At 40.1% G+C, this 13,797-nt stretch overlaps 1 protein-coding gene across 1 annotated transcript in view; it reads left to right on the top strand.

Moving 5' to 3' along the window:
• ADGRB3 (adhesion G protein-coupled receptor B3) overlaps positions 1-13,797 on the top strand; it is a 1,794,610-nt gene that overhangs the window by 810,844 nt on the left and 969,969 nt on the right. The window contains exon 9 of the mRNA XM_029595665.1: positions 8,197-8,391. Within this exon, the coding sequence (XP_029451525.1) occupies positions 8,197-8,391 (195 nt within the window). The remainder of the gene's footprint in view (positions 1-8,196; positions 8,392-13,797) is intronic.

Genomic DNA, 13,797 nt, shown 5'->3' with positions numbered 1-13,797 from the left:
CACATGTTTATTAACTCCTTCAAAAAAGTGAAGCAGATTTGTGATGCAAGAGTTGCTTTGGGTAATGCCATGCTGACTTTGTTCCATTAAACCATGTCTTTCTATATGTTCTGTGATTTTGATGTTTAGAATACTTTCCAATATTTTTCCTGGCACTGAAGTCAGACTAACCAGTCTGTAGTTTCCCAAATTGCCCTGGAGCCCTTTTTAAATATGGGGTTATATTAGCTATCCCCCAGTCTTCAGGTACAATGGATGATTTTAATGATAGGTTATACATTTTTACTAATAGGTCTGAAATTTCATTTTTTTTAGTTCGTTCAGAACTCTGGGGTGTATTCCATCTTGTCCAGGTGATTTACTATTCAGTTTGTTAATCAGGCCTACCACATCTTCTAGGTTCACCGTGATGTGGTTCAGTCCATCTGAATCATTACCCTTGAAAACCTTCTCCGATACGGGGACTTCCCCAACATCCTCTTCAGTAAACACCGAAGAAAAGAAATAATTTAATCTTTCCATGATGGGCTTATCTTCTCTAAGTGCCCCTTTAACCCCTCGATCATCTAACGATCCAACTGACTCCCTCTCAGGCTTTCTGCTTCGGATATATTTTAAAACAATTTTAATGTGAGTTTTTGCCTCTACGGCCAACTTCTTTTCAAATTCTCTCTTAGCCTGTCTTATCAATGTCTTACATTTAACTTGCCAATGCTTATAAATTATACCTATTTTCTTCTGTTGGATCCAATTTTTGAATGAAGATCTTTTGGCTAAAATAGCTTCTTTCACCTCCCCTTTTAACCATGCCGGTAATCGTTTTGCCTTCTTTCCACCTTTCTTAATGTGAGGAATACATTTGGACTATACTTCTAGGATGTTTTTTTTTTTAACAATGACCATGCCTCTTGCATACTTTTTACTTTTGTAGCTGCTCCTTTCAGATTTTTTTCTATTTTTCTCATTTTATCAAAGTTTCCCTTTTGAAAGTTTAGCACGAGAACTGTGCATTTGCTTACAGTCCCCCTTCCAGTCATTAATTCAAATTTGATCATATTATGACCACTATTGCCAAGGGCCCACCACCATTACCTCTCTCACCAAATCCTGTGCTCCACTGAGAATTAGATCTAAAATTGCTCCCTCTCTTGTCAGTTCCTGAACCAATTGCTCCATAAATATGTCATTTATTCCATCCAGGAACTTTATATCTCTAGCATGTCCCGATGATACATTTACCCAGTCAATATTGGGGTAATTGAAGTCTCCCATTATTACCGCACTACCAATTTGGATAGCTTCCCTAATTTATCTTAGCATTTCACTGCCATCTCACCATCTTGACCAGGTGGGTAGTAGTATACTCCTATCACTATAGTCTTCCCCGACACACAAGGGATTTCTTTACCCATAAAGATTCAATTGTGTATTTAGTCTCATGCAGGATGTTTATCCTGCTGGACTCTATGCCTTCATGGACATAAAGCGCTACACCCCCTCCTGGGTGCTCCTTTATGTAGAAGTCTAAGACAATTTTCCTCACTGACTTACATAGCACTTCTGAAAAAAATGAAAAAGCGGTGGAAAAACTTTATCAAAATAACCGCGACACCCTTGATATTGGAATTACTGGTGATCAATGAAATGCTGGCGTCGAGGGTATCACTGCCAATTTTAAGATTTTACCACAAGGCTTTTTGTTTGGACACTATAAGGTCCATGTTCAGCCACAGCACAGTTATGCTAGTTAGCGGGAGATACTTAACTGGCTAACTAATGCTGTACATTTAGCAGCACAGCACACTTTATATGAGCCCTTTGGATCAACCAGAGTTGACTGGATAAATCAGTCAGCTAACTCTCAATAGTTAGTTGATTAATTTATCCAGCCAACGTGACTCCTCCCCATTTCCTGCTCCTTTCTTAGCCAGCTAAAAATGTAGCTGGCTTTATTTATTTGTCACAGTTACTGACTTTTTGTGATAGTATATGATTAAACTATATGTGTGTCCTGCCTTTGCAGAACACACATATGTATACATTTCTCTGATACACTACCACCCTGTGTCATCTTATGATATTGCTTAGATTAGAGGCTGTTCAGGATATAGAGCTCTTTTTCCTGATTGATTATTGTTTGAATGGTTCTAAGCTTTCTATTGGATCTATTCCTGTTTTTCTCCCTCTCTCTTTCTGGTTCTCTTGCCTCTTCCTATTGGTCCCTTGACCAAAACAGCCTGAGACTGACTCACTTCCTGAGGATTTTCATTTCGGAAAAGGATTTTGGCAAAATAATAGCTCTCCTGCATCCTCTACAATCTCCTGGAAGCATCACTCTTTTACATCTATTTCCCATTCGTTACTGTTCTCTACAAGTCACTAGTAGCTAGAGATGTGCACAGTTTTGAAATATCGTTTTGGGCTTCATTTTCGGTGAACTGTGGGAAACTTCATTTTTCCTGTGGTTTTGGATTTGTTTTTTTGTGGACCCCTCGATTTTCAGTTTAGCGCGGTAACCCCTGTTAGTGCACAGTAACCCAAAATAAAACTTTTTATAAAATTTAGGAAAAATTCTTTTTGGGGTTTTTTTGCCCCCAAATCATGCTGAATTAGACAATTTCATTGAAATTTTTGCCCCCAAATCATGCTGAATTAGACAATTTCATTGAAATTGTCTAATTCGGCAAAAACGAATGCACATCTCTTCTAGTAGCCACAACTTCTACTTCACCTGCAATTGTCTTCATCTGCTTACTGGGCTTTCAGAAACTCTAATAGCTGACCTAAGGCTGCTTTCTATATGGCTATTCTTGTTAGCTTGCAAGTCAGAGAGAATGCTAAACTGTTTCTTCATTCTAATATATATTATTTGGTATTCAAGAACTAATAATTGGGGAAAAGAAGGTTGAACTAACTATTTAGCACATCAAACAGATGGAGTCAGTTTGTGAGAACAGTGCAATGTGCCTTAGAATTCAAGCCTGATTCATTGGCTAATAGGCACCCTGATGCCAATATTCTGTAGGCCCAGGATGGTGGCGATCTTGTTCTGAACATTTTAAAGTTTTTAAAGGTTTTGGGAAGCTTTTTGTTATAAAGGAGGTAGGAATGGAGTAGATACAAGTGGTGTTGCCCAGGAGACCCACAACTTTTTTTTTCTAAGATATGTTACTTATCTAGATATATCTGAAGATATCCAGATAAGTAGAGAGTTATCCGGTAACATGAGGCCAGATATGTTTAGGCCTACTCAGAAGCAGACCTAAAGTTATCTGGCTAACAGGCCGATACAGTACAATGCGCTCCGGTGGAGAGCACTGTTAACCCGCGATTGGATGCGCATTTTCGATGCACTAGCTTTACCCCTTATTCAGTAAGGGATAATAGCACATCGAAAATGTGCGTCCAACCCCCCCAAACCTAATAGCGCCCACAACATGCAAATGCTTGTTGATGGCCCTATTAGGTATTCCCACGCGATTCAGAAAGCAAAATGTGCAGTCGAAATTGAAGTTAAATGTAAACCGGTATGATTTGTATCTCTACAAGAATGTTGGTATAGAAAAAATAAAAATAAATAAATACATAAATAAATTTTACTTTCAGAAATTAGCGCCTACCCAAAAGTAGGCGCTAATTTCTCCGGGCACTAGAAAAGTATACAGAAAAGCAGTAAAAACTGCTTTTCTGTGCACCCTCTGACTTAATATCATGGCGATATTAAGTCGGAGGTCCCAAAAGTTAAAAAAAAAAAAAAAATTGAAATCGGCCCGCAGCTCGCCGGCGTCCAGTTTCCGAACCCGTGGCTGTCAGCGGGTTTGAGAACCGACGTCAGCTAAATTGATCTTCGGCTGTCAAACCTCCTGACAGCTGCCGCTCCTGTCCAAAAAGAGGCACTAGGGACGCACTTGTGTCCCTAGTGCCTCTTTTTGCTGCGGGCCCTCATTTGAATACAGAATCACGCGCACAGGAGAGTGGCCTGTGTGCGCGCCATGACTTTTACTGTATCGGCCCGTAACTTAGCTGAAAACACTGTATATTTGGCTGGGTTAGCCGAATAATTGAATCCCTCCTTGGAATGCCCCAAAATTCCCATTTTTTAACCGGTTATAATTTAGATGAATAAGAGGCTGAATATACCACATTTGCCATTTAGACGGATAACTTTTGAGTTATCCTTCTAAATGCCTTTTGAATACGAATCTCATAGTGTATGATACCTTCACGTTACCACGTTTGCTGTGTTACTGAAATTGTTCACTTCTATATAGTGTGGTTTATTATTTATAGTGAACTAAATTTGTTTTCTTTTTTGGGTTGTGAATTTTTCATGTTATTCATTTTCTACAACATTATCATTCAGTTTTATAATTCACACATTTTTAGCATCATGTTCTTTTGTAATGTATTTCAAAAGACTGTTGAGAAACACAATTGGATATTGTTCAGTACTCTCCTTTGTGATATACTATTCATTCTCTTCTTTGGATAGCAATTAAAAACCTCTACACTGTAAATAGAAAAATACAAGGAAAATGCTCTTTGGATGTAACAAACAGCAACTATGCTTTTTAATCTTAGAAAACTTAAGCACTTTTCTTATCTGGAATTTTTTTTTTGAGTGTGTGTGTGTGTTCAAATCAATGGAATTCTAGCTTTATTGCTGTTTTCACTCCCTGTTTTAATACTGATGAATTTGCTTGCTTATGTGACATAAAGTCCAATTTCTCTGAACCTTACAATTAAATCCTCCTACTCACCTCCCCCACCAAAAAAATACATTTGCTGGATTTGTGACCACATTTGACTGTTGTTTTGTGTATTCTAATAATGAACCAAGGACGATTATGGAGCCAGAACTGAAATGAATGCTGTCTTCTTCTAACAAAATTATAACTGACATAGTAGCATTTATAAACTCTAGCAATACATAGAATTTTGTGCATTCTGCTGGTTGCTAAGGATACCTATGATGAACATAGTTGAAAACAGTAGAGCTGCAATAATTTGGGATCTCATGAAGATGTCCCCTCCCCCCCCACCCTAACACACACACACACACACACACACACACACACACACACACATCGGTTAGCTTCAGGGTGGCTAATCTTCAACTGTTATATGCTAGGGGTGGGGGAAGACAATCTTCAGATGATCACTGATATGACCATTACTTACTTAATTGGAAGTTACTAATCATAATTGGAAGCTGAATGGCAGTATATTTGAATGAAATATTTATACAGTGGAATAAGATTGCTTTCATTATTATTCAGTCAGATCATAGTTGCCTAGAGGGGCAAGACATTCAGTACTGTCATGTTGCCTTTTTTGAGTGAGGATTCCATGCTAGTTTCTAATTTGCTTAAAATGAGAAATAAATGCAAAAAGGCAAATTTTACAAGACCCACGCATGCCAAAACTGGGAGATGCATGCACAAGTTGGGCCAACACGCACACCAAGCAGATTTCAAAAGCTTCCTGAGCAGGCACTTATCTCCTTCTATGCCTGCAAATGAAAAGTTCTGAAAAGGGACAGAGCATGGGCATGTCGGGGCCTGGCCAAGAAATGTGTGCATACGCATCCTCGCGCATGCCAGGGTCCCCTGCTGCGTAAATTTACTTCTGCTATGGATGGCATGTAAGTATTGAAACAAAGAAATATAGGCTAGTCAGCATGAATTTAAGGATCAGGGCTATTGGGGGGGAAGGGTAGTTATTAAATTAGCGGGATTTGGAAGTTCTGGCCCTTAACTGGGCGAACTGGGAACAAACTGGTGAAATGCTGAATGGTGTGAGAATGTGTCTATTTAAAATTGTGTGCACATGAAGGCGCATCCAGGCTACGTTATATTATGTGTGCATATACACGCGTATGTTCTAAAATGGAAGCATCACGTGCACCTGCGCGCCTGTTTAAAAGTTACCATCTTGATGCTGCCACTGTCAGATGAACTGGATGACACACTTCAAAAGTAAGAATGGCGTTGCCTGAAAATAGCAAAACAAACACTCTCGGAAGTACAAATAGGCAGTTTTCACATTGAAAATCACCCCACTAAATCTACCCGCACTCAACTACACTAAAGGCACGCAGAATTTTTTCAGGAAAATTTTCACACATATTTTTTACTAAAAGCCAAAAGTATGTGAATAAGTGCACACCTCCCCCCAGTGCCACCCCCAGGAACACCTTCCACTTAGACCAAGTAAATATATGCGTGAACAGGAACTACATGTTGAAGTTTTCCTGCATGTTAGGCAGGAAATTATTTTAAAAAGGCCATTTTTCCAAGTAAAAACTGTTTTACTGGCAGAAAGGCTTTTGAAAATTATCCTCCATATGAAATAATTGACAAGTTGTACTATTTATTTTATTTATTTATTTATTTATTTACTTTTCTACACCGGTGTTCGATTTTACATATCACATCGGTTTACATTTAAACAAAATTTGCAGGAACTTATGCGTTACCTTTGTCAAATACCGTATTTTTCGCTCCATAAGACGCACTTTTTTTCCCCCAAAGGTGGGGGGAAAATGTATGTGCGTCTTATGGAGCGAATATAAAAAAAAAACCAAACAATCTAACAAACACCCCCCCCCCCCCGACTCCCCCAAGACCTGCCAACTTAATTTCCTACAACCCCCCCCCCCCCCAAGACCTGACAAATTAATTTCCTGCAACCCCCCACCCTCCTGACCCCCCCAAGACCTGCCAAACGTCCCTGGTGGTCCAGCGGGGGTCCGGGAATGATCTCCTGGGCGTGGGCCGTCGGCTGCCAGTAAACAAAATGGCGCCGACGGCCCTATGCCCTCACTATGTCACTGAGACCGATCGCTGCTATTGGTCGGTCTCAGTGACATAGTGAGGGCATAGGGCCGTCGGCTGCCAGTAAACAAAATGGCGCCGACGGCCCTATGCCCTCACTATGTCACTGAGACCGACCAATAGCAGCGGTCGGTCTCAGTGACATAGTGAGGGCATAGGGCCGTCGGCGCCATTTTGTTTACTGGCAGCCGACGGCTCACGCCCAGGAGATCGTTCCCGGACCGCTCCTGGACCCCCGCTGGACCACCAGGGACGTTTGGCAGGTCTTGGGGGGGTCAGGAGGGTGGGGGGTTGCAGGAAATTAATTCGGCAGGTCTTGGGGGGATCAGGAGGGTGGGGGGTTGCAGGAAATTAATTCGGCAGGTCTTGGGGGGGTCAGGGGGGTGGAGGTTGTTAATTTAAAGGGTTGGGATGGGGGGGGGGGTTTGGGGGTTCCCACAGAAAGAAAAGTTTTCTGATCTGGGGAGTGGACCGAAACGGCCCTCCCCAGACCCGAAAACAAAATGGGGAGAAAAAAAAAAAACTATGCACTCCCCTAATTTGCTCCATAAGACGCCCAGACGCAGAGCCGGTTTAGCACAATTTTTTTTTTTTTAAATTTTCCCCCTCTGAATCCTAGGTGCGTCTTATGGTCAGGTGCGTCTTATGGAGCGAAAAATACGGTACATTAAACATTTAAATATGGGGATTGTTAACAAGGGATATAAAAGAACATGGGGAATGGCTAACACTACGGGATGCACGAAGGGATGCACAAAGGGGAGTGCCCCTTCAGCGCGCGACGCCTGGTGTTCTGGCGCCGTTTAATGTCCGTCACAGTAAGCGATATGCATTAATAAGTAGATGCTATTTTTGTTATATTTCTCCTGAGAGTGGAGGGGGAGGGGAATGATAAGGGTCACTTGTTGCAATTTCTCACATTCCCCAACTGTGGAGTCAGCGATGCGAGCTTGGCCTCTCAGAGTTGGTACTGGCTACACTTATACGGCTCCTGCAGCAGAACAGTAATGTTAATTCATTTCATCCCCATGTGGACAGCTTTCATCAAGCTGATGTAGCAGACTGCTTTGCTTCTGGGGGCACAAAATGGATGAAATGAACAGCTCTTGGAGTCCTACTTTAAATGTAGGAATAGAGATCTAAAACTTATTGTTCGGGCTGGCAGAATGTCTTCTCTTTCCCTGTACCTCTGATTGGTTATTCAGACACATATTATTAGCTATTCTAAGATAAAGAGTAGATTGTTAGACTTCCTAAATGCAATGTAAATTAATTATTCTCATAATATACTTACTCTTTTGCACATGTTTAAGTATGATATTGTGGGTTCTGATTTATTCATCTTGTTTGATTGCCACAGATTAAAGAGCATCTTGCCAAGGGACAAAGGACACTTGCAGGTGAAGGGATGGCCCAAGTGACCAAGACATTGTTGGATTTAACTCAGAGGAAACATTTTTATGCAGGAGATCTTCTCATCTCTGTTGAAATTCTCAGAAATGTCACAGACACGTTTAAAAGAGCAAGTTATAGTCCTGCATCTGATGGTGTCCAGGTAAGAGATAATAAAAAAAAAAATGGGATAATTATATTTTAAGTGCAGTATATTTAAATACTGTCCAAGGAGAAGTTTGGACTGATCTTTAAAGAGGCAATTTCCAAACAGCTCATATCATCACAAATGATGTGGGTGCTTTCAATGCATTCACTTTACGCACATTTTCAAAGAGAAGGTACCTGTGTTTTCTCTTTAACAACTAGCACATAGTTTGCACCTCTTACTTTGTGCAAACAGTCAGAGTGAGTAAAATAAGATGCCTATTTTTCAAAATGTCATATTTGCAGACGACTCTGCTCCCCTGATGTACCGTGAGCACACCTTGGGAAATGCCTCTTCACAATACAGCTGACATTACATGAATGTTTTCGTCAGGATGAGGAGGAGAAATTTTCTCCCAAACCATTTTACCTGGGCAAATTGCTATCTACCTAGGTATATGGCTTTGAAAATTGTCTTTCCCATGTGACAAGTTCAAATTAAGTACTAATTGTGACCATGATGAACAGTATGCTACGGCAAGTTCATCTTTCTTTCTTTTTTTGTTTTCCCATCCTGAGGCTTTCACTTATACTCTGTTTTCACATATTGTCTATTGCTTGACATTGGCTTAATTTAGCAGAAGTTTAGGGATATAATTTATTTTAACACTGTGCCTCATTCTGGGTCTATGGTAAAGGTCTTTACTGTTGGGTCTGTTCACTAAAAGGGATACATCTCTTCGAATATGGCATCTTTTTCCTGAACAAGGATGCCTTATATCTAGCAAGTTTCAAGGTATTCTTTAAAACTGTACAAAAACAAGTCTTCATAAATATATTCAATTCATAGCATCTAAATTGAGTAAAGTGTGTGTGTGTGTGTGTGTGTGTGTGTGTATGTGTATGGGGTGGTCTGTTCACCAAAGGGAGATAGAGATGTCTAAGTAATTTATGATATCTGACCGTGGTTTTCCTGCAGAAAGAGTTGCATATAGATGGATAGATAAAGCTAGATAGATATAGATAGATATAAAGAATATCAAAACTATTCAAAAGATAAAATTGGCTTAAAACAAATATACATATATTGATCACCTGTCCTAGTCAATCAATCCTCATTCACACCACTTCTAATCTCTCTGTAGTGCTATGCATATACAGGTAGATTTTTAAAAAATATGCGCACACCTTCATGTGCACACGCTACCCGGCTCATGCACATGGATGCATAATTTTATAACATGCGTGGACCGGCATGTGCATGTTATAAAATCCAGGCCAGCACATGCGGGGGGGGGGGGGGGGGGGTAGACGTTTTTGCACGTCGACAAGATCGGACCTACCCCAGTTCCCTCTCAGTCCTTCCCAATTAAGGAGCACAGTGGGAGGGAACTTTCCTACCCACCTACCTACCCTCCCTCCCTCTTCCCCTCCCTTCCCCAACCACTTTGAAGGCTCTACCTGTTTGTTTTTTTCTTGTTTTGGAACTTATACCAGCTCAAAGCTGGCGTATGCTGGCGTGCAATCCCCCGGCACAGCAGCAAATGGCCACTATACAGGTGGCCTCCAGCTCTGCCCTGCCCTGCCCCCTTGACCGCCCCTCCCCGTCCCCGGGACTGCCTCTTGGAAGAGGCCTGGCGCTTGTGCACATAACACGCGTTACGTGAGCGGCCGGGCCTCTTCTAAAATGTGTGCAGTGCATGCAAGGCCCAGCCGTGCGCATAACTCCCGTTTTCCCCATGTGCAGGGGATTAAAAATCAGGCCTATATTGTGTATAGAGATATCTACATAAAACATTGTCAAAATATCCACAGAGTGCTGGTAATGAAACAAAACTTGCAATAGAGCTAGACTTAGTGAATTGTAAATGAGTCACATGGATGACACCTTCTTTAAAAAGGGGATATAGTTGAAACCACAGTCCACAAGAAAGGATACTTTGTAATTGTTTCACAGGAATGTTATCCCAATGAAGATAATGTATTGAGTGTAGTCTCTGTTATACTTCTGCTTTATCCTATGTTCTTTCTGTCCCTACAAATGCCTCTGTTTCGCCGTGTAAATGACTTATTCAGGGGAAAATATGGTTCATAACTATTCATGCAGAGATACCATGGCTGTGTTTAGTGAAGAGAAATTGATCGCTTGTTGTTGATTCAACTAGAAAAATTGAATATTGAATACAGTAATGGTATTAACACCTGCATCTGGTTATTGTTGTATAAAAGATTTTTCAAACCAAACTTTTTAAGTAAGCATTCTTCTAACCTTTATCTGTTGATTTTGCCAATTCAGTGTCTCAAGACTTCAACTGTTGTTAATTGACAGCTTGCTAAATGCAGCATAATCCTCTGTAGATTTTCAATGTCTGAAAACAAAAGTATATATCTGATTGTTAGTTCTAATACCCCTGCTTGATTTGACTCTAATGAGAACCATTAGATGTTTAAAGTTCATGAGTGTAAGATTATAAATAATGCCTTTTACTTCTTGCTAGTAGCCACAGTGTTGCTGTCAATATAAACGTGTTGCATTGACCTCCCAGTACATTACATGGACTTTTCTTTGTCTGTTCACCAAAGCTGTAGCAAGCTTGAATTCATGGCTTGAGTTTAACCAAGAAATTATAAAGCTGTGTCCCTCCCAGAGAGTTGTGCTACCTTGTTAGAGTTTGGAAGCCTTTACCTGTCTTTTTGCTGAAGCTATATCTGGAGCAGACTTCAATGCCTTCTTGCAGTCCAAATGGTGTGATGTTAGTGTCACACCAGGGTTTTTGGCTGTTGGCATCCGATTGTGATTTGTATATACCTCCCTTGACAACTGTGGAGAGCTTTTCTTGAGAAGCCATTTTCATTTCATTCCATTCTTTGCATTTTTAGTATTTGTTTTAAACAAATGCATATCCCTATTGGTCAACACTCCTGGCATTGCTGAGTTGCTATACATTATGGGATAAATTTTCCATACAGTTCCTTTCTGCAGAAGTTAAACATGCACCGTTAAACACACACAAAACAACCCAATTTTCAAGCACAATGTGCCGGCATAAATTAGATTTGAATATCAGCGTGTTAGGCAGCTACGATTGTGCATACCTTTACCTGTTTGAAAACTTTGGCATCAGTAGCATTGTTTGCAAGCCAGGTACACTCATGCTTCTTGAAAATAATTTTTGAAAAATGCTTTTTGAAAAAAAAGGTTAAAAACTTGGCTTTTCAGGCAAGCGTTCCAACTCCCAGAGTGTAACTAGGCACCTCCTCCTGACTTTCAGATCCAACCATTGCAAGGTGTCACTAACACCTTGACACCTAATTTCATACCCGTTATGTATTTGGTTAAATATGATTGTTACTTTCAATTTTCCTTGTAATTATGTTCAATGGTTGATTGTTTTTTTTGTTTGTTTTTTTTATTGTTCAATGTTCTATGTTCTATGTAAAAAAACCCCGGTCTAACCTCCCAGACCAGGGCAACCTTTTCGTTACTTGTAAACTGGATTGATTTGTATTGCATACAGGAACTCCGGTATATAAAAATTAAAAATAAATAAATAAATAAATAAAATAGACACAGGGCTCTTCAAGATTAATGTATGTAAAGCTTTCTTTGGAGAGCTTCAGACACAGGGCTCCTCATGATCAATTTGTGTACATAAGAACATAAGAAATTGCCATGCTGGGTCAGACCAAGGGTCCATCAAGCCCAACATCCTGTTTCCAACAGAGGAGAAACCAGACCACAAGAACCTGGCCATTACCCAGACACCAAGATCCCATGCTACTGATGCCAGTAAGAGCAGTGGCTGTTCCCTAAGTAAACTTGATTAATAGCAGTTAATGGACTTCTCCTCCAAGAACTTATCCAAACCTTTTTTGAACCCAGCTACACTAACTGCACTAACCACATCCTCTGGCAACAAATTCCAGAGCTTAATTGTGTGTTGAGTGAAAAAGAATTTCTCTGATTAGTCTTAAATGTGCTACTTGCTAACTTCATGGAATGCCCCCTAGTCCTTCTATTATCCAAAAGTGTAAATAACTGATTCACATCTACTCATTCAAGACCTCTCATGATCTTAAAGACCTCTATCATATCCCCTGTCAGCCATCTCTTCTCCAAGCTGAACAGTCCTAACCTCTTCAGCCTTTCCTAATAAGGGAACTGTTCCATCCCCTTTATCATTTTGGTTGCCCTTCTCTGTACCTTCTCCATCGCAACTACATCTTTTTTGAGATGTGGCGACCAGACTTGTACACAGTATTCAAGGTGTGGTCTCACCATGGAGCAATACAGAGGCATTATGATATTTTCCGTTTATTAACCATTCCCTTCCTAATAATTCCTAACATTCTGTTTGCTTTTTTGACTGCTGCAGCACACTGAGCCGACGATTTTAAAGTATTATCCACTATGATGCCTAGATCTTTTTCCTGGGTGGTAGTTCCTAATATGGAACCTAACATCGTGTAACTACAGTAAGGTTTATTTTTGCCTATGTGCAACACCTTGCACTTGTCCACATTAAATTTCATCTGCCATTTTGATGCCCAATCTTCCAGTCTTGCAAGGTCCTCCTGTAATGTATCACAATCTGCTTGTGATTTAACTACTCTGAATAATTTTGTATCATCCACAAATTTGATAACCTCACTCATCGTATTCCTTTCCAGATCATTTATATATATATTGAAAAGCACCGGTCCAAGTACAGATCCCTAAGGCACTCCACTGTTTACCCTTTTCTACTAGGAAAATTGACCATTTAATCCTACTCTCTGTTTCCTGTCTTTTAACCAGTTTGTAATCCACAAAAGGACACCGCCTCCTATCCTATGACTTTGTAAAGTTTTCTTGACCTCCGGTAGATAGCTATAAACATAGAACATCTTAATAGTTTTGCCTTCCATTGTACGTTGGTGATTATGCTGATTTGGTTCCTTGTGTTATAAGAGTGTTTTTTTGTCCTATGGGCAAGATTGTTTCCTCAGCCATCTAAGCTGTTTCAATGTGGTGATAATGACCCAGCACATGAGTTAACAGTTTAAGTATAATGGTGATTAAAGTGGGCTTTGTTGTACCTAAGGGATACTGTTAGGAACAGTCTTATTTTAAAAGCCTCCCATTCAATGTCTTTATTTAAACCTTTAGGGTGAAATATATCCCATTAGTAGATGTATCTTTGCTCTCTTCTTTGTAACTGAAGGGAAATATTACCCCCTCTTGTCGAATTGAGTTGCTATATAACAAAAAATTTTAAATTTTGGACAGAATGATTACGTTCAGTCCAATGCTGGACAATCGGGGCCTCCATTTTCTTGGTACAAATGCAACTTGCATGTTGGAACATTCTGTTTTTTATAGCCCTCTTTGTGTGGCTGATATAGATTTTATTGCAGGGGCATAATATAGCATAGATTACCT

This window comes from Rhinatrema bivittatum, chromosome 3, assembly GCF_901001135.1.
Source record: "Rhinatrema bivittatum chromosome 3, aRhiBiv1.1, whole genome shotgun sequence".
Lineage (NCBI taxonomy): Eukaryota > Metazoa > Chordata > Amphibia > Gymnophiona > Rhinatrematidae > Rhinatrema > Rhinatrema bivittatum.
The sequence above is the reverse complement of the archived record's forward strand: the minus strand, read 5'-3'. Positions and strand labels throughout refer to the sequence as shown.